This window comes from Neltuma alba, unplaced genomic scaffold (assembly GCF_004799145.2).
Source record: "Neltuma alba isolate B1F8T4 unplaced genomic scaffold, ASM479914v2 tig00005743_pilon, whole genome shotgun sequence".
NCBI classification, from domain to species: Eukaryota; Viridiplantae; Streptophyta; class Magnoliopsida; order Fabales; family Fabaceae; genus Neltuma; species Neltuma alba.
Genome location: NW_021634215.1, coordinates 1 through 20,442, shown reverse-complemented (window position 1 = coordinate 20,442; position 20,442 = coordinate 1). Strand labels below are relative to the sequence as shown.

General features: G+C 34.8%; 2 protein-coding genes across 2 annotated transcripts; both read right to left on the bottom strand.

The window, feature by feature from the left end:
• Nucleotides 1-1,191: 1,191 nt before the first annotated feature.
• Nucleotides 1,192-13,812, bottom strand: LOC114748566 (protein CASP). The gene is made up of 19 exons (XM_028936998.1): nt 13,610-13,812; nt 12,093-12,203; nt 11,664-11,842; nt 10,604-10,753; nt 9,673-9,761; nt 9,370-9,479; nt 9,096-9,190; nt 7,938-7,993; nt 7,131-7,296; nt 5,230-5,322; nt 4,975-5,103; nt 4,554-4,673; nt 4,345-4,425; nt 3,165-3,272; nt 2,911-3,054; nt 2,697-2,798; nt 2,209-2,288; nt 1,528-1,620; nt 1,192-1,448 (listed from the first exon to the last, which is right to left on the bottom strand). The coding sequence occupies exons 1-19, from the start codon at nt 13,695-13,697 to the stop codon at nt 1,388-1,390; spliced, it is 2,055 nt and encodes a 684-aa protein (XP_028792831.1). The 5' UTR covers nt 13,698-13,812; the 3' UTR covers nt 1,192-1,387.
• Nucleotides 13,813-17,789: 3,977 nt separating this feature from the next.
• Nucleotides 17,790-20,325, bottom strand: LOC114748565 (DENN domain and WD repeat-containing protein SCD1; the record flags this gene model as incomplete). The annotated part of the gene is made up of 5 exons (XM_028936997.1): nt 17,790-18,154; nt 18,607-18,815; nt 19,761-19,802; nt 19,953-20,113; nt 20,216-20,325. Coding segments are annotated over 5 exons (618 nt in total), but the record flags the coding sequence as incomplete, so codon positions are not given.
• Nucleotides 20,326-20,442: the final 117 nt, after the last annotated feature.

The following is a 20,442-nucleotide window of genomic DNA, read 5'->3' as shown; positions in this document are numbered from 1 at the left end:
ATTTCTTTTATAGTAACTTTCTGTTTCTTTTGTTTGTCAATGTTGTATGCGAGCATTTGATTATTCGACGGTTTAAAAGTAGAGTTAATACAAACTTTAGTCTTTTAAATTTACTCTTATTTTGATTTTGGTTTTTCAAGTTTTAAGTCATAGGTTTTGATTCTTCAAATTTCTTTTCATTTAAAACATTAGTCCCTATAATATAATAAAAACTTAAACTATTTTAGTCTAAAAAGACTAAAACCTACGGTTTGAAACTTGAGAGATCAAAACTAAAATAAAGATAAATTTGAGGAATTAAAGATTATATTAACCCTTAAAAATACAAGTTAATCACGTCTTCTCCATGGGATAAACTATAAAGGCCCATTTGTCTACGCTATTAAGCTGATAATTAAGCGGCTTACGTGGATGAATTATGAATGTGGACGAGGACACGTGCATGGGGACGCGGGATGAATTATGAATCTAAGGTGCGAAGCGTCTGAATATACGGCCAACTTTCTGATTTGGCGTTCCAAGCGGCTAAGCCACCGCGCGCCATGTCTACTTTTTCTTATCTCTTGGCGTCCATCAATTGTTGAACTGATTCGTTTGCAGCGACAGGTTTCAGCTTTCAACCCTGAATTCAACTGGAGATATATAATTTCCCTTACAATTTTGTTATTTTGTGGATTTTTTTAATTTAATGCCATTAATTTTCAATTCATTGAAAATTCAAGTTATATTCTTGATCATTCAAATTCTCATGAACAAGAACTTCAATAAATCCGACCAAAGAGTCTTTGGTATACACCAAAAATACTTTCACCCAAATCGAAACAAAATATACCTCACATTTATTTTGTATATCATAAAATCACTTTTAAAATCATAATTTAGTTTCACTCAGACACCCCTCTAATCACACATTCAAAAGCTAAATCTATATTTACTTACAATTATATATTTGGATATTGAATTTCAATCAATATCTAAACCCATCCAATATCCAAATTTCAAAATACTTGTCAGATCAGAAACTCATGCATATCAACAAGGAAAATAAGTGTTCAAGGACAAGGTTCGTTAATGAATTAGGTACCGATCGATTACTCCGTTTTATCTTCTAACTCGCAATAAGCTGAACTCAGACTGACTCAACAAAGAATGAGAAATACAAATGAATCGACCAATAGAACTGCGACTCCATTTTTTACTTGAACAATGAAAAAAATTTAAAATTGAACATTACTTATCATTGCACATCTGAGTTTGTATTGACAAACACCACTATCGGTAGTAACAATGATCAATATGTACAGTATATTTGATAACTATTAATAGAATATTAACATTAAGCCCCCTTCATTTCAGCAATGGCCACAAAATGAGAGCCGCATACCAATTAGAGTGCATGTGGAAGATTAGTTAAATTTTCGCCAACCAAGGTTTCCTCTGAGCCATTACTGTAGGGAAAGAAAATACCTTAGTCAGCGTAATCAAGCTAATATTTGTGTCAACAAAATGCATTTTTCAAATATTTACCTAAGATAGCTCAGAGCTGACATTCGATAAAGGCAGGTGAAGACCAGAATATGCAAACCGATGGTATAAAAGAAAGCAAAAGTTCGGGCATACCTGCAAGAGATTGTTCATCAAATAACGATGCACAAAATCATACAATCCACAGAAATAAGAATGAAAGAAAGACGCATTTGACATACTATAAACAAACTCCTAGAGCGAGAATAAGAAGTTAAAATAAAATCCTGAGGCAGTATCTACAATACACACAGAATATGGTGGCAATGGCCGCAGGTTTTCTGGGCATAAATCGCTTGCTGCTGGCAGAGTCTGGTAAGGACATGACCAATTGGCAGAGCAAGTACTAGACAATAATTCTACTGAGGTAGATAATGATATACTCAAAGGTAAAACAAATACTAAAGAAGACATCAACAAGAATCAGCTGGAAAGTAAAATTTGAAACGCTAAGGCAGAAGATAAAGACATTGGTTTAGGAAACAACCAGTATCAGTGCGATGAATTGGAGAACCCGTTAAAGAAAATTATGTTATAAATGGTGGCTGATGAAACAGTAAACTGTTGGACATGAGCTCTAAGTGATTAATTACCATTGATTTAAATGTGAGACAGATTATATAGTCACATGGGGACAGGAATATTAAATCATTAGTTTTTGAATTAAATATAGCACAATCATACTTGTTGCCAAGAAGAAAACGTCCACTGCTGAGCGTGATTCTGTCCCTGAATCCTAGTTCTTTGTATCTTTGGTCCCTTTCCTATTTGCACGCGGAAGAGATAAATCAGATCGTATTTGGAAAAATAATAATAATAATAATAACAAAGATCATTAGTAAATAAAATATAGTGCGAGACAACTAGTTTGTTTGCATGGTTGCCTACAGGCTTAGAATATGATATTTGAACGAAAGACTTCATCATTGGGAGTCCTATAAACTGTTTCACAAGACAAAAAGATGATGCGAAGAATATGGTGTCTCATATAATCGATTTTAACACTTTAGTTTCCTTTAAAGATCTTATCTGGTTTTTTGTTATCTTCAACAAAGTCTTCTATCTCAACATATCCATCAGTAGGGGGTTAGTCAGGATTGATGAATCATTAGTTCAAACTGCGAGATATAAACACTTGATGCTTTTCTTAACGATGGATGGCACCAGTCCACCTTTTTTGAGAAGGCTGCAAAAGGATTTATGTCATCTTCGTATATCTTCTTGTATTTAGATTCAACATCTGAAGTGAAACCACTTTCAAGATCTTCCGCATACTGCACGTAAAGATAAATTCAATCAATTCTTTGAAAATATCAGAAATGGGGAAAAAAGAATTTGAAAAAATGTTACATTAAAGTTTAAAATAAACAGAACCATTTAAACAACCTTTTTGGAACCCCTAGAAACCACTTTCTCAGTATTGTAATCTTGGACATAACGAATCTTCCCGTACAGCTTTACGTTATCAGCTTTGGTCTTTTCCAGTTCCACTGTTAGTACTCCAATCTTCTCTTTCAACTGCCTCACTTCCTGTTGAAAATATTAACTAAGTCACATGGTCACATCTATAATATAAAAGTTTGATTCTTGATTGCAATAATGCAAGGATGAATAAATCAGTCATTACTGAAATTGTTTACCTCTTCTGACTCTCGCAAACGTGTTCTAAATCGATCCCTTTGGTTACAAATTACTTTAAGCATTGAGCTCTGGTCTTGCTCCGAGGTTACATGCCTCGGATCTGTAGTCTGATGCAGATAAGGCCGTGTAAGAATTTTTAAAATTTAAATGAACAGATAGGCAAGATAGAAGAAAACTTTCCATGCAGAACTAATCAGTGTATGGGAGTATCCAGTAAATATCGGCAAAAAGAATTGTGCTAAATGGTATCTAATTTATTTTAATTTTTTCGCCAAAATACCACCCATAAACCTAAATGCATATTTTGTTAACTTTAATGAAAGCAAAATGTACTCCTTTTTAATTTTCTATTTGGGCATATTTGAAGAAAATATTATTTATTATTTTTATATGCACATAATTAAATACAATACATATTTATATGTTTAGGTTAACTGAGGATATTTTAATAAGATATTTAAAATAAGAAGTGTATATTTTGAAAATAGAAAATTTATGTAATTTCAGCAAAATTCAAGGGAAGTTCATGTGATTTGCTAAACTTAATTTGAATTTGAATGTGGGTGGAGCTGTAAGGTTCAACTTCCTAATCATTTAGAAACAGAGACAGCATTCCGTCATGAAAATGACTGGCCCAAAAGCTTAAATTAATAGGGGAACGCGGAAGGCATAAGAATAGTTTTTATTTATACCTCAACAAGATTTTGTCCCCAAAACAGAATTCTCCATTCTGGCATTCTCCAATAGTAAATACCATGAAATAGCCAAATATTATACTGATGTTCCCAGTTAAAATTTCTCTTTACAGTAATACAGAATGATAAATTCTTAGGTATAGGAGTTAGTCCTAATTGTTTAACATATTTGCTTAAAATTGGTCAAATGCGGCAGGAATCCCAAAGACATTTCCCTAAGCTCCAGCAATGTTCTCCTGAACGTTTGTTTCGAAAAGTTTAGAATTTTCTCTACAATTCATATCTAGTCAAAAGAAAAGACATCTAATCTGGCTGTATGATTTGCTTAAATTACATACTAGTAAATAAACTTAGAAAAAATCATTATGGAGAATGATTCGGTATCCCGATCAAACAAAATGGGATTAAACTACAAATGGCGTAAGAGAATCAGTTCTTGATCACTGAATGCATCATATTTGATTTCTATGAAAGAGAAATTTACCTCAGTTGCTTCACCCCCACCAGCCTCTGAAAGATCCCAATCATCAGGAAAAGGTCCTTTACGATCCTTAGAATTATAACCCTGTATCAGAAAGGGCATGCTTGGTTTGTCAAAGACAAGCACAATGTAATCCTAATTCGTAAAGGAAATGAAGAAGAATAGAAGCAGCAGATATAGTAAACAAAAATCTAGAGGTAATTGATGCAGACCTTCAATATATCATCTTCCAACTTCTGTATCAATTTTTGTTGTTCGTGAACCTTTGCTGTAAGTTCTGCTATCTTATGTTCTGCTTCCTCCAATAAAGATGTTTTCTCAGAAAGTTTGACCTGAAAATGGCAGGATGACCCCTAAATCAGCAAGAGCGACGACACCCAAAAATAGTCTGATAGGCAAGACTCGGAAAGGAAATTAAAATGGTTACTGGATCACTTAGCCTGGGCAATGTTCAATTGAAAGAATTATGAGACATCCCAATAGTTCTTACCAATTTTGGGAACAACACTAGAAATTCAGTTTTGAGAGAGTTGTTAACCCCAATTTATCATTAAAAATAGGGGAAGGGAGAAGAAGTGAAGAGAGGGGATGGAATCGCTAAATTGTCCTGCTCAAAAGAACCCAAATTCATACCTTCAATTGTGTCAGTTCATGCTCCATTTTCCGATTTTTGTCAAGAAGAAGAGATTCCATCTTGCTCATCTCTTCCCCACTTGTAGCCAGATCCCAGTCTTCAGCCTCAATCGAATTATAACCTACTGCCTGTATGTAGAACCATGAAGAGTTAGATGGCAAATGCAGTATTAGGTGCCACAATGAAAACTCGTGGACATTTTTACATATGTAGCTAACTTAAGCACTAGGAAAGAAGGAGGAAACTAAAATTGCCTGTAGAATTTTCACTTTCTTCTGCAAATCATCAACCATTTTTGCTGTTGGTCTCGCATGAAGCTCTTTCTTCATCTGTTCGAGAGCAGCCTCCTATATCAAAAGGAATAGGAAAGTAGAAGTTAGAGAACACAACTGTAATTCTTGAAAGGTATTTGTCCTGGATGTATAATGCCGAGCATTCATGAGCATTATAGAAAAAACAAGAAAAGAGCATACATAACAAGGTCATAAGCTCACAATATAATTAGCGGACCCTGCGCCTTAGCACAGAGCCCAAGGTGAGCCACACTGTCCATAGATATGAATAGTACACCTTTCTACAACTTTCAATGTGTGTGTGTGTACATATATATATTGATAACTTTCAGTGTGTGTGTGTGTGTCTGTGTGTGTGTACATATATATATTGATAACTTTCAGTGTGTGTGTGTGTGTGTGCATATATATTGCTTTCCTCACAATTTGCTAGTATAGCCAATACTTGCGAAGCAATAACTGTGAGCAGGGATTAGGCACAACCACCTAAAAAATGTGAGATCAAACTTTTCAAGCATTCATAACTTTTGGTGGTTTACAAGGAAAAAAATAATACTTAAACGTGCCAAGTGTCAAACACTCTCCCACTCAATTCACCAAGCATTCTGAGTTATTCTCAGATATGCGAATGTCTCAACTCAGATGCAATGCATCATACCAGACGATGATTGCTAAACAGCAAACATCAGCAAGGGGGAATGAATCAAGAGCCAATTCCCCCCCCCCCTCTCCCAGAAGAAAAAACCACAAAAACCCATTACCAAAGACCCTGCTCCTTCTCCATGGCCAACATATTGCCACCCGTCCCCCACAATGGATTGAAGAAGGAGAGGCAATCTGATGCTCCATCTAGCTCAATGAGAAAAGAGGAAGGAGAGGGGAAGAGAGAGAGAGGGAGGGAGGGAGGGAGAGACTCATTGAAAGCATCAGAAGTTTTGGCAGCAAGTGGCTGCTATTGTGGGGCAGGGAGCTTGTAAATGAATTTATACAAGGAAAATGAGTTTTATGGTGGAATTATTTTAAAGTTTTGGTCTGAAGAAGAAGAAGCAGATGGCATTGATGAGTGTGAATGTGACGAGTTGCTGTTGCTATTGCTGCTATTTGAAGGCCACACGGTTGTGTGTGAAAAGAGGAGGCTGAGGAGCTTGTTTTGGAAGGTTAAAACAGAGATAATAAGGTAAATGAAGGCTAGCTCCTACAGCAAGAAAATGGAGCGTGTTGATTCAAATTTCAAAGCTTTATTTACTAGAGAGGGGGTGGGGGAATCAAGTGAGAGGAAAGAGAAGGAGAGGAGATGGAATTGAATTGTAGGATTGGGCATAAGAGGAGTGTAGGTTATTTTGGGTTTCCACCTTCTATTTATGTTATTTCTTTGCTTATACTCCCAACATCCTGCCTCCCTTCTTTTCCCACCCCTTTGCTCTTCCCATACACTGCTCCGCATCAGTAGGCTTTAACCTTTTGACAGATCATAATGTGCAAGTTTATTAGACCAGAAAACATGGACTAAGGCAGGCTCTTTATCACTTTATGCTGATTTACAAGTACTAGCATAGGGGTTCCAATGTTTGAACTTTGGTGCTGGACTCAAAAGGCTCAAACACTATATCAGAGAACCAGGCAACCTAAAAGCTAGTAACTTAGCCCCAATGTGCTCCCCACTTCAATTTTATGGTTGTCCAGCATAGGAGAAACTTTAACCTACAATGGTCTTACCATGAGATTTGTGCATACCCAAGAATAAAATGGAAGAAACAAAGTGAAAGAATAGAATATAACGGTTATGGTGGAACATAAGCATTAGGCATCAAAGGAATTGGAGTTAACGCAAGAGATCATCATAAGAAAGGAAGAAACATCACCTTTTCATTGAGCATTGCAGTCAATTTCTTGATATCATTCCTGTGTTCCTCCCTCTCATTTGATAAGGTTGTTTCGATATTGTGCAGTTCCATGTTCAACTCAGAGATCAGCTTCTCTTTGGCATTTAAAGAATTCTCAAGCATTCTATTTGAATCTAAATTGTCACTGCGGAAAAAAAAAAAAAGGAAAAAAAAATGGCAGAAATCAGAAGGCCTGATTAGTTAGGAGCAAAAAAAGCAAGAGTTGGAGACATCTAAAAGTGAATATGCATATATAGTTAAATAGACAGAAAGATGGACAACAAAAGTCAAACGTGAGCCCACTGAATTGGTTTAATATGATGTGCTCAACCAAACATTGCAATTTTCTTTCTTTTGGCAACTAATTCATTGTTTGGCTGGCAATGCTTCCATTAACGGAAGACCAGAAAGTTTGGGGATCAAATAAATACTCCTTGATTTTTTTAGTGCAGAAGGAGAAATCTGAGAATCTGTTCATGCAATGTGGCTTTACTCAGATTATTTGGAAGCAACAGCTGAAACTGAAACTTCACTTAATTCCCAGAAAAACAGAAAACTTAAGGCACATATTACATTTATAGTGCTGCTTGACGAAATAATAAAGTAGTTTATCCAGCCAGTAGTTAAAATGTAAATGTTATTTATCTCAGAATAGGAAATATGTGTAAATGTAGACAGCTGTCCTTTCAGTTCTTGCTTTGTTCCTTTGGGTTTAACAGATTTCATTTATACAGGGGCAAAAAAAGAAAAAGTACAAGGGGAAAAAACAGAGGCACCACCGCATACCTTTTCTTAGTTTCAGTCTCCTCATTTGCTGATTGTAGCTGAGACCGGAGAACTCCCTACATGAACACAGAGAAAGACAGGTACAACAAAGAGAACAAGCGTTATGATAGGAGTTGGTAAATGGTAATGCAATAAAGAAAAATTCATCCAATGCACACTTCTAAAAGTGCATAGATCAGTAATTGATTACACTCTATATGGAAAATGTAATCTTATACTGCTCTTCCTTTTACACACACATCTCACCTGAAATGATAAGTAATAATTTATGAAATAATTTGGAGAGAGGTCATTACTTTTTCCAAAAAATCATTTTCGTATAGAAAAAGAAATTTTATCAGAAGTAAGGAAATACAAATATAATTCATTGGTTTTGACAGTAATTTTCTTGCTAAATTCAGAATATTCTTGCATAAAAATTGTTATGCGTTTCTCATTTTCCTTCAACACAGGAAGATTCCTATGTGTTAACTTCATACATACATATATCTTCCACCGTGCTAGACTAGAAAACTAACATTCTAAATTGGCATGTATATCTATTCACAACAGCAGTGGCATGATTTTCAAGAGTGGATTACATCTCCCTCTTCTGACTCACCCATTCAAATTACATGACCCTCTCCTCTATTCAAAAAGATGCTATATTATGCTCCCTTGTAGGAAAAGATGAGCTCCAATGACAACTTCCACCTATTTTTTTAATAATATAACAAGTACCCAATTTGTATTTTCACCAATATATAAAAAGTCAATTTTTTTAAATTTAGATTAAATAACTTTACAGTATTCATTATAATTAATTTTTAACCAGTCAAATGTTTAATTAAAAAAGAAGTTATTAAACTACCAAAAACAAAACTGTCATTATCCTTCAAAGTCTTTTAAGTCATATTTTAGCTTCAAGGGTGCTGGCCCATATTTTTAGAACACACAGAAGGTTGTGTGGTTTAATCATCTCTGTTGAGGAGGAAACTAATTTAACTCAACCGGATCTTAATATAGAACAAGAACACAGTACTAGAATATTTCATAAAAACTGAAAAAGTAGGAAAGAAAGAAGCAAAACTTATAACAATTTGGCCATGGAGGTTAAAATTTGATGTGAGTACAAGAATTCGTGCATTTCAAAATCAAAAGAAGGTCTGTGTATGGCACCTTCTCTCTCTCCAAACTAAGAAGTCTCATTTGTGCCCGCTCAACTTCATCCATTAAAAGGTTGACCTCCGATTGCTTAGCAGCCCTCTCTTCATCTGGAAAAGCAGGAACCCAAGACATAATTTCTTTTAAATATAACTTGATAAATTATCATTTGAATACGCAGAAGCACTAAAAAGTGCTGAAATTAGATTATACTGAATCGTAATAACAGATGTTAGAGATTCAAGTATAAAGTATGTATCCAGAATCAAAATCAAAACTAGCTGCTTACCTGATTGAGCACGGACTTCAAACAACTGGTTTTGTGCAAGTTCATGTAATTTCTGCATATTGGAAACACTTTCTTGAGCTTGCCGCAACTGTTCTTGTAATGATTGTTCTCTGCATGTCAAAAGGGATCATAAATCTATGTAATGCTGTCACCAAAAGGGGCGGGGAATCTATGTAATGCCAAGATAGAAAGAGGATGGTTCCAACAGGAGATAAATGATCAAAAAGAAGTGCTAGAAAGGCATATACGCAAACTGCAAATAAATGACAGTAATCTCAAACCACTTGTTACAGTTTAAGATACCTCTCTTTTATAGCTTCCAACGTTTTCTGGTTCTCTTCTGCCAGACTCCGTTGCTTAATTTCAACAACTTCTTTTATTTTCTCTTCCATCTGACACATACAAGTTCAATTGTAAACTAACTGATGCCAGGCAGGTATAGTATAGGATCAAATTCAATTGGCATAGAGAGCATCTAGATGTGATCTAGTCGGACTGCATATCATCAGAGAATAAATTCTCAATACAACGATCACAACAAAGATGTTAAATATAATTCGAAGGTAATTTATTATTACTTCAGTGGCATGATAAAAAAGTTGTTAGATATATTTTGAACTGCAATTAAAACTCCAGAAACCCAGCAATCATTGAGTTAGACAATATTCATAATTAGCAGAAGACATTTTGTGGCACTGGCATACATGGCAGAGTTCTTTTTCACAACACAAGCAGTACATTTTCCTTCATCTCCATGCTCATATCATTTAAATGTCATATAACTGGTGTAGATCTCATTCAAACAATTGGTGTTATCAGTGAGAAAATTTTAGTACTGCACTTCAATATAAGCACTGGTGAATTGACGGGGACTAAAATGAAATAGATAATTTGTGGAAGACCAAACAAAAACCTGTATGTCAAGGATCGCAATAGGGATTTTCTCTTAATAGTATGTTCAAAATGTAAATCTCTCTGGGCTTGGCTGCATTTGTAACCGCACCCAAGGCTTATTTACTCTCATAAGGGCCACAATATCAAAATTGGATGGGACACAATTCCGTAGGAAAATAAGAACATAAGCACGCAGGTCACAACACCCCGTGATAGTACAGGCATATGCATGCATACAATACGGAACAGGGGAAAAAGTTAACTGTTAGGTGGGTTCAAAAAATGAAAATCAGATGAAGTAATTATGCAATAGTATTTGCAATATCCAAAACATTAACACCTGCTGTTCTAATTGACGATTTCTTTCTTCAAGTCTTCGTATTGTAGCCTGTTGATTCTTCAAGTGAGTTGCCTCTGTCCTGAATTCTTCAAGCTCAACTTGCATTTTCCGATTTTCAGATTCCAGCTCAGACAATTTGAGATCTTGCTCCTGTACAAAGAAATTATACCAGAATATGAATAATCACATGCAGATATGCACATTACTTCCCAGATAGACATTGAAAGTTGGTGATGCACATAAGCTTCATACATACACGGCAGGACAAATGACAATTGCACAATCAGGCAACATAGTGAATTCTTAGCAGCATATTATCAGAGACCTACGTTTGGCCTCTATCCCAAGCAAACCCATGTACATGTAGGCATTCGATAAAAGATATGCAAAGAGTAAAAGCAAAGACAGCTCACATTGGAAAATATAAATTTGCATATTTCAGTGTTTAAATGTTCACAAATTTGACAAACGTATTATTGATAGTTTGGATGGAGCTACATCAAAGTAGATGATATGGTTGTCAGAAAAGCATAGAAATGGCATAGCAATTACTGCAAGGATAGATGCTACTGTATAAGGCAGTTATTTTCAGGATGGTTATAAAGATAGTGTGAAAGTTACCATGATAAATGGTGCTGATAAACAGCAAAGGGAACCTGGCATGGGCATCAATTATTGTGGCATCAGGGTGGAGTTGATCCATTTGAACATTTGATTCAAGATATCAATAGAATACATATAAGAAATTCTGATTTACAACTTGTAGGCATGGACCTGCCAATGACTTTCTTAACCTTCATGATTCATACAACTGTACCACTTCAGAGAATGCCAGTATTCCTATTTTCCTTGTGTGCAAGAATATAGTTAAATTGTACATCTATGCAAGAAGTAAGCGAGTGTAAACCTCTTTGGTCTCTCCCACGCAACCATATGTACTACATTTCACAACATTACAAAATTTTTATCATGCATATATGATATTAAAAATAGAAACTGCATTGAAATTGACAATTTAAATTCGTTCACATGGGCTACTTAGTGAAATGCTAGAACTCACAGCAATTGATGCAAGAGCCGGATAAGGATCAGGAGCCTCATAAAGCTTTTGATAGATGTTAAGAAAAGCATTTTCTCCAAATTTGGCCCTCTTAGTAAGATTATCCACCTCTTCTTGATAGCCCTTAAGCAAGGTATTAAACAGACCTAACTTTTCCTCAGGCGAAGCTTTCTTAAAATCTGGAAGCAACATAATTTGCATTCAGTTTACGCAACACCATATAACAAAAGAAAAAGAAAAAGAAAAAGAAACAATCCAGATATATAAAGTGAAGTTAATCCTTGTCCCCTCAAAGAAGAGGGAAAAAAGAATCTCAAATTTCCGCATTATAGGATTGAGGGTGGATTAAGAATGTAACCTGCTCATATTAGGTCTATTCCATTATGTCTATCTTTCCACCATAATTTGGATACAGTAGCTGAAGCATACCTCTAGTGCTCTCTGCAAGCTTCCGCCTATTTTTCTGACTGTTTTCCTGGTTTTCTGCAATCCGGAGCCCTTGTTCATCCAATATAGATTTCTCCTTCTCTAAGTCAAAATCTGTAAAGGAGAGATATTATGCCTTTGGTTCAAAATGGGATTTTGTTGGCGCTAGTGCAGCAATATGTCAAAAAGGTGGATATAAATAACTACGTCAGGTCAAATGATTGCATCAAAACAAGAAAACGAGAAAAAAAGAGGAACATCAAAATAGAATGGAAGTAAAACAATTTGAGAGCTTTGGATAACACAGATGCTGCACTTGATATTCCAACTCCAAATTCGTAAAGGCTTGAACTGGAAATCAAAAAGGAAAAAGATGACGGGAAAAATACACGGGCATGCGCAATAAAAATGTTAATAAGTTAATCATTCCTTTCAATTAGATAAGAAACAATATGATTGCAGAAACAAGCCACTTATGTAACAATGTTCATCACAGTATATACATAGACACACATACACATGCAGGGGGAGAGAGAGAGAGAGAGAGTACATTCTATGATTAAAATTTTTTATTGACGAAGTGTGAACTCACATCAGTTGAGACTTTCTTAGCATACACTAACGTATGAAATCAACTAAAGATTACAGCTTTCTGCAGTAATCAAAATGAGTATTTCACACTTCATATGCATGACTAAACTTCTGATGCTATGTTCTATGGCGCTTTCTTTCTGTCTGTCTTTCTATTCTTTGTGTGTGTGTGTGTGTGCACGCGCGTTGCCTGTATAACTTCTCCTCCGCCTGCTGCGGTTAACTGCTCTAAAGATAACTCAGAATAGTATTCATTTAAAACAGTAAGGGAACATTGAAAAAAATAAATAAATAAATATTTGGTATCTCGTTCATTTTCAAAATTGAAAGGGGCATAAACGAGCATCTGTCCTTCTGATAATATCTCTGAACACGGGTGAGAAAGAAGATAACATTGCTAAAATGTTCAAGAAAGGAAGTTAAATACCATACTTATTTCACCATTTACCCTTCATGCGTACACGATCTTTTAGATGCGCGCTATGCCGATTTTACAAAGTAGAAAGGAACTCTGCTAACTTCGTTTGGCATTAAAAAGTGAAGAATGAGTTCAATTGGGTCTGATTAAGATGACTGAAGATTCCATTCCTGAGTAAGCCATCAATTTGCAATTTTATTTTATTTTATTCAAAGTTCAGCAGAATGTCAGGAACTATACGGGAAATATATCCCGAAGTGGAGGGCAAAACCAATTTAGAAAAAGAATCTCATTAAACATTTTACTTAAAAAAAAAAAAGGAATCTCATTAAACAATCATACTCGTAAACAGCCACAAAGGTTAAGGCTAAGCAAGAACTATTACTCAGCGGCAGTGAGTTCAACGATCCATCCATCCACTGAAATGAACTAAAACGCGTGTAATTGAAGTTGTAAGTCGTGCAGAAAGTTGCAACATGGTAATAGTAATAGCCAAGTGAAATTTGGATACCTTTCCAGAAGCTGGAGACAACAGGGATCGGAGATGACGACGAAGATTTGGATTTATCTCTCTCGGATCCACCTTGCGGAGACTCCATTTCTGAATTTGATCTCTTCTCTTCAGCTTTTACCAAACAGACTTCCTGACGGTAATGCGGGATCAGCAAAACGATGTTAACTTAAACGGGATCTTGTTCGACCGCTGTTCATTCAGTTTTCCGGTAGATATATGGGATCAGAGAGTGCTCTCCTCAGGTTTGGGTTCGTCACGGAACGAGCTTCTTCCTTCATTAGTCATACAGGGGCGGGGTTTTTTTTTGTGAGGTAATAAAATGGAGTCGTTTTGTTGGGTGAGTTTGGGTAGCCCAAACTATACTAGGCCTTGTCCTCCTGAATGGGCCTAGGCCTGATGAAACAAGCGTACAAATAAAAACTGATTAGACCTACCAACGGGGGTTGGTTCAAGTAGTAAGCGGTTTGGTACCACTTAAGCGAGGTCTCGAGTTTGAGCCTCAGCATATGCAGAAATACCCGTTGGGAGACTTACCCACCACAGCCAGGTACGTGACGCGAGTCGGATCCAGATGTAGTCAGAGTAAAGCTCCGATGAACTGGGTGGGCAACAAACAAAAAACTGATTAGAACTTATGAAAGAAAAAATGATTGCGTAGTGGAGGGGTTCGATCCTAGAAGGTGCCACTTTCTTGTGATTCCAATCATAGTATTAGGGGAGGCATTACCACATTATAGTGAAGTTGAAAGATTTCTATCTATTAGGCCATAAAAAAAGGGAATTGCTTGTCTTGCTCCTGTGCCTATAGGGACAGACCCCAGTGGGTTAGTGTTAGATGCCCTGCCCTTGGATTGTGGATGAGCCTGACCCCTTTTCTAAAATCTTTATACCAAGAAAAATGATTTTTAAGTTTTAAATTAAAATTAATGTAATTTTTAGTCCCTTAAATTTGGTTTCATTTCAGTTTTGATTTTTTAGGTTTCAAATTATAGGTTTTAGCCATTGAAGAATAAAATGATTTAGATTTTTATTGAATTAAATAGACTAATGCTTTGAATGAAAAGAAATTTAATGGACTAAGACTTATAATTTCAAACTCAATGAGTCAAAATCAAAACGAGAATAAACTTGATGGATTAAAAATTATAATACTTTTAATTTAATATTTAATATAAAAACTAGTTGATTAATTTGAGTACATTAAGAAAATTAGTTAAGTTAGTTATTAATAAACAGGTGTTATGTTTCTTAAAATACTCTTGTTAATCATTTGTATTAACTAGAACTATTATTTGATAAAACATATAACATGTACAATTACCACAAAGAACTATCTTAAAAAAAAAAGAATAAATATGAGAAAATAGATTGGAGTCTCATATTTAAGATCAAATTGAATGTTAAACTAACTCTTATATTAAGAATCACAAGTAATATTTATTTTTAATTAGGGAAAGCCCTTTGTGTTGCTTGGATTTTAAAGAATAATATGATTTTATAGACGCAAAAAAAAAAAACCAGAATAATATAACTTATTAAATATTTTATTACAAGAGCTTTTATATTAGGGAGAATCCCAATTAAATCCAATTAAAATACTTAAATTTAAATTCATGCTTATATTTTTAACAAATTCCTAATTAGGCCATGAGGTCTTATTAGAAATTTTTGAATGTTGCTAAATGACTAGAGTTCTCTTATTTAATTTAAAAAATTAATTATTTTACCCCTCCTAAATGGTTACTCTTATTTCTTATGATTTTTTTGGACTAGAGAACACACATTAATTTTATAATGTTTAAAATTTGTATATATAACCAAAACCTTTAAAAATATTTTAATCAAATATTTTAAATTACAATCTAAGTACTCTATAAATAAATATTTTATATTTTCAGGTTGTAAATATTTATTTTTGAGATTTTAAAATATCTTAATTAAAAGAAATATTTTATGTTGAGTTGCTCCAAATTATGTTTTGGGTTGGAATCCAATGTTTGCTTAAACAAATAAAACTAACATAAATTATAAGAACATAATAATGAATATTTTTTGTAATTAAAATATTTTAAAATCTTAAAATAAATATTTACAAACATAAAATAAAAATATTTATTTTAAGGCTATTTATGTTCAAATTTAAAATGTTTTATTAAAATATCTTTGAATATTTTAGCTATATATATAAATTTTAAACACTATAAAAAATTTTATGTGTTTTTGGGTCTTAAAAATAATTATAAGAGGTAAAAGATCACTTAAAAGAGTAAAATAATTAATTTTTTATTTTAATTAAAGAGAAGTATTCTGATCATTTAACAAAATTCAGAAATCTTAAATTAATTCTCATGTCATAATTAAGAATTTATTTAAAATGTAGGGTTTAATTTGAATTTAGGTATTTTAACTGAATTTTATTGGGGGTTTTTCCTTTATACTATATGCAGATACATAGATTTTAATAAAATCTCGTAACATGTTTTAAATTACCTCATCAATTTCTGACTTCACATATACTAAATTTTCTTTATTATCATCCTTTTTGCCCCTTAGGGGTTGGTTTACTGTCATGTCACGAATTGAAGAAGAATGAAATTAATTAAGCGTGGAATTAGTTGAATAATCTGTTTTTTCATGGTAACTCTCAACTTGGGCTCAGACTTACTGGGCTATTACCCAAATTGTATAAATCACAGGCCTCTAAAGAAAGGCCCTTCTGTGGATCCCTTTTCTTCCTCTCTCCCTCGACTATCTCCTACTAGCGGCTGAGCTGAACGATCTTTCGTCAGTCTACTTCAGGTAATGATCCCCACTCTCACTCTGGCTTTCTCATATTGTTGAGGTTTCCTTTCACAATCGATGGCGAGACACAATGAGAATCGTACATAGGATTGATTTATCACAGCCTCGGCTGTTATGTTGTCTTTTTCTTTCTTTTTACTATTTTGATTTCCGGATTATTGGGAATTAAAGTTAGGTAACTCTACCCACTCAGCGTAGAACAGTAGCTAACCTCCACCTCTTGAGCAGGAGGAGGAGTTTGATGAAGGGGGTTAACCTAGCTTGTTTTGTTGTACTGTTCTTTGATTTTTGAATACGGTTTCTATTCCTAAAAAAGAACAGTTTAGCTGAAATTACTTATTAATTGAATGCGTAATCTCGACCATTTTATTCTCATTTAGTAATGATTTTTCAGTTTTATCTCTGATTATTTGGCATCACAGTAGTATGTCTATAGAGACTGAAAGGTTTGTGATCGTTAAGGAGTATTTGTTCAATTAAAATGGCTGTGTACGTTTTAACTCTTGAACGCGCCAATCTTTGAAGATGCCGTGCTTTCGGTAGAATTGAAGACAAGAATTTAAGATAACTAACGATTTGACATTATAGCTTCAGACGTGCCTGAAATTTGAAATTTGTTAATTTTTGAAAATATTAAGGGGCCTCAAATGCTGGATGTTGTGCTTAGATTGATTATTTCCTTTTGTCAAAAAGAAAAAAGGATTGGTTATTTCCTGAAATGGTCTCGAATTTGTATCTTCCTCTGGCTTTCATCTCCTAGGCTGTCCTAAATCGTCAATTGTTCGCTATGCAGGGTGAGGGTTATGATGGAAGCTGAATCCTGTGATGCCATGCCGTTGAAGCCTCTGGCTAAAGCTACACTTCGTCTTGGTGCAGAATCTTATTCTGTTCAGGCAGACAATGGTTCTCTGTCGGAGCAAATTTTTCATTGAAAGAGAAAAGCATGGTCATATTGAAGGATTTTATAACAAAGCATAATGCTCCTCAGATGTGCCTGATGATTTAGCTGAAACCTCATCTTCAGAAGAAGATGGTCCTGAGAAGACGGGCGCGAAGTCTAAGAAGACTAAATTGACATAGCTCTCGTTTTCCTATCTTCTACCCGTAACTTGGTGCATATTCTGCTAGAATCCGCCAGAAAATGTTTCTTAAATATCTCAAATGCAAGTTTTCAAGGGAAAATGTGTAGTTGTTGATTACACTTTTGGCCAAAAGTTTCAGGACTTTCATTGTTTTACTTATTGACTGTTTGGAGTGTCCTGGCATTTTGATGTACAATATAACCATTATTATTTGTTTAACAGAGATAACCACCTATCAGTTTTGATTTCAATGACGCAATGTCGCATAGCGCAAATTAACTTGCAATCAACTCTGGCAAAAATTTACCTACTGTAATAACAGTATTTGTTAGTTCCTTGTATGTACATTTAGGATGTATCAAACTCTACACACAACAAACAATTTAACTGTTGGCAGAGGGATTACATTAACCAAAATTGCATTCTCGGTTTTAACTCGTCATACATATTATATACGTATAGGGAATAAACAAGAATATTGTAGCCTGTAGGCTATCGCCGTCACGAATTAGCTTCTCTTTCAAGTGTCACCCATGAAAATTCACGGGGATATCAGTCAGGATCAGATGTTGATGGTGGCATCCCAAAGCCTTAAAATTCCATTACGACCGCCGCTGCATATCCTTTTCCTCTCCAGGTCAGAACTCATGCATCTTACCTGTATATATCACAGTAGGGGCCGTTGTCAATCCAGGAAAACAACCATCGATCAATTTATTCATCTCTAGAGACATTGAATTTCGTTATTGTAAAGTTTACGCCAATGATAAAGGAACTGAGGACCGTAAATCAGAATTACAAATATTTTGCTGACATATGTAGCACCTTTCAGAGGCAACGATAAGCATTCTCTTTAGGCGACTTGCCCAATTAAAATATCACAGGTTTACGAAAGCAAGTAAATTGACAATTAATGGCAACAATAACAGTTGCAAGTACATCTGAGATATTCAAAGAATTTGCGCATGAAATATACTAAGGCCTCGTTTGTAGTTTACAAACGACTACAAACGAGGTCTTATAATTAAGACTGGAGGTAATATAATAAATAAGGAAATAAATAAATAAACAAATAAGTTCAGAAAGAAAGAAGCAAGAGACAATGCCTACCATAGCAACTGTTTTTTGTGGTGTTCTGTAAAGCTGCCAACCACCCATCTTGGAACCAGCACCAGAAAAGCTACCAAGTCTTTCCTGAGGACGATGGAAGAGAGACATAGAATTATCTGCAGCTCCAATTCCTAGCCAGTGTTCCCCAGCATTGATAGACATTATGGCAGCATTGTGAATTGTTACATTTTTGACACACTTAATACCTCCTGCACATGCAAAGTGCAACATCACCAAGGGGTACCGGTTGCCTTTCTTAAAAAAATTGCATGTACATTACACACTATTTTCAATTGAATTAATCATTACTATTAATAAATATAAGTTAGCTAGCTCAATATCTTTATACGATATGGTGGTAAGATCAGGCCATATAGGCGGATTAAAAATGCCATGACAATGATATATTGAATATTTAGTTTCATAAATAACTGCAGGGTAGCATTAGTCACCAAATGAATCTTTGAGCAGGTGATTGAGCACAAACACTAAATACTTTGCAGTTCAGTATGCTACCGAACAGACAGTACCTAAGAAACCAATGAAATAACAAGTCCACCTACTCATTACAAAAAGGGTCCTTCTGTTGATTACTGGGATTGCTAATATGCTAATTGTGCAACATTCGAACATTTAAGTTTTGCGTGTCCAACAAAAGTGCCCATCACATTTCACGTATGGCTACGAGTTTTTGAAGCGTCATGCTTAATAAAATATCATTGCAACTGGAGACTGAGACATGCTCGCAGATTTTAGACAAATTATGGGAAATCACCCCCCCCAAATGTCCTTTTCTATGATATTCCCTAACTAAACAACATCTTTCAATTAATGAATTTCATTAAGGGTAATTTTTAAATGCTAAAAGCATTAACTAATTTTATTTGAATTCCTTAATCTACGTAAAATTGTTAATAGGTCTATAATAAGAACCAGAGAGAGTAATTCTAAATATTTTTCTTTTTAAATATCCCTAGCATTGCGGGGAGCAAATTATTCTCCTGAATAATGATGATGCTTACATAAAAAATCTTGCAAAAATGAAATCTTAAATGAAATACAACCGTACACGGCATGCAAATTAAACAGAAAGTAAATATCAAGAACGCAAAATAGCTGAACAAGAAACAACATGAGATGGCCAAAGCTCTTACCCTCATCATTTTCCCAGAATCTTACAAGGCCATCGGTTGACCCTGTAAACGAACATTTTAACCGTTTAATTAGCACCTGAGATATAAGCACAGAACAAGAAACTTCTCTCACCTAAAATTCTCCCCAAAACCATCCCCGTCCCCCAGAAAAAGATCAAACAATAGCATGGGCAAGAGTCTGAGATCGCAGACCTGTTATAATTCCTTTGTCCAGAGGAGAATACTCAACACACAATATTGGCCCCGCATGGCATGCTAGAACAGCATCACATGTTCCTCGGGAAACAGACCATATTCTTGCTGTCCAATCATCACTACCAGTAATTAAAGTATCACTGGACATCCTTATGGACCTGCATTTTTAATATAGGATCAGACCTTCACCTTTATAAATTTATAAAAATTTACAGTGGGAAATGAGTTATAAGTATAAAATCTATGTTCCCTTTGTTTACCGTATCCATTGTGTATGTCCTAAGAGCTTATGCATCTGCCTACCCGCACGGATATCCCATATGTTAGCAATCCTGTGATGCAAGCGAGAAATTAGATCATAGACAACAAATCAATGACAAAAATACCGGAATCATTGTGGAAATTCCCAAAATAAATTAGCATTAATGTATTTATCTTATTTATTTCCTTTTTCTATTTCTCCTTATTAATGTGTAAATATTCAAGA

Bases quoted from the DNA above. Each gene is read 5' to 3' on its own strand.
- LOC114748566 (XM_028936998.1), bottom strand. From the start codon at position 13,697: ATGGAGTCTCCGCAAGGTGGATCCGAGAGAGATAAATCCAAATCTTCG. The intron at 9,762-10,603 runs GTGTTAATGTTT...TGTATGTGTCAG, and splicing joins ATCGTCAATTAGAACAGCAG to ATGGAAGAGAAAATAAAAGA. The intron at 1,449-1,527 runs GTAAATATTTGA...CTTTCCCTACAG, and splicing joins TCAGCTCTGAGCTATCTTAG to TAATGGCTCAGAGGAAACCT.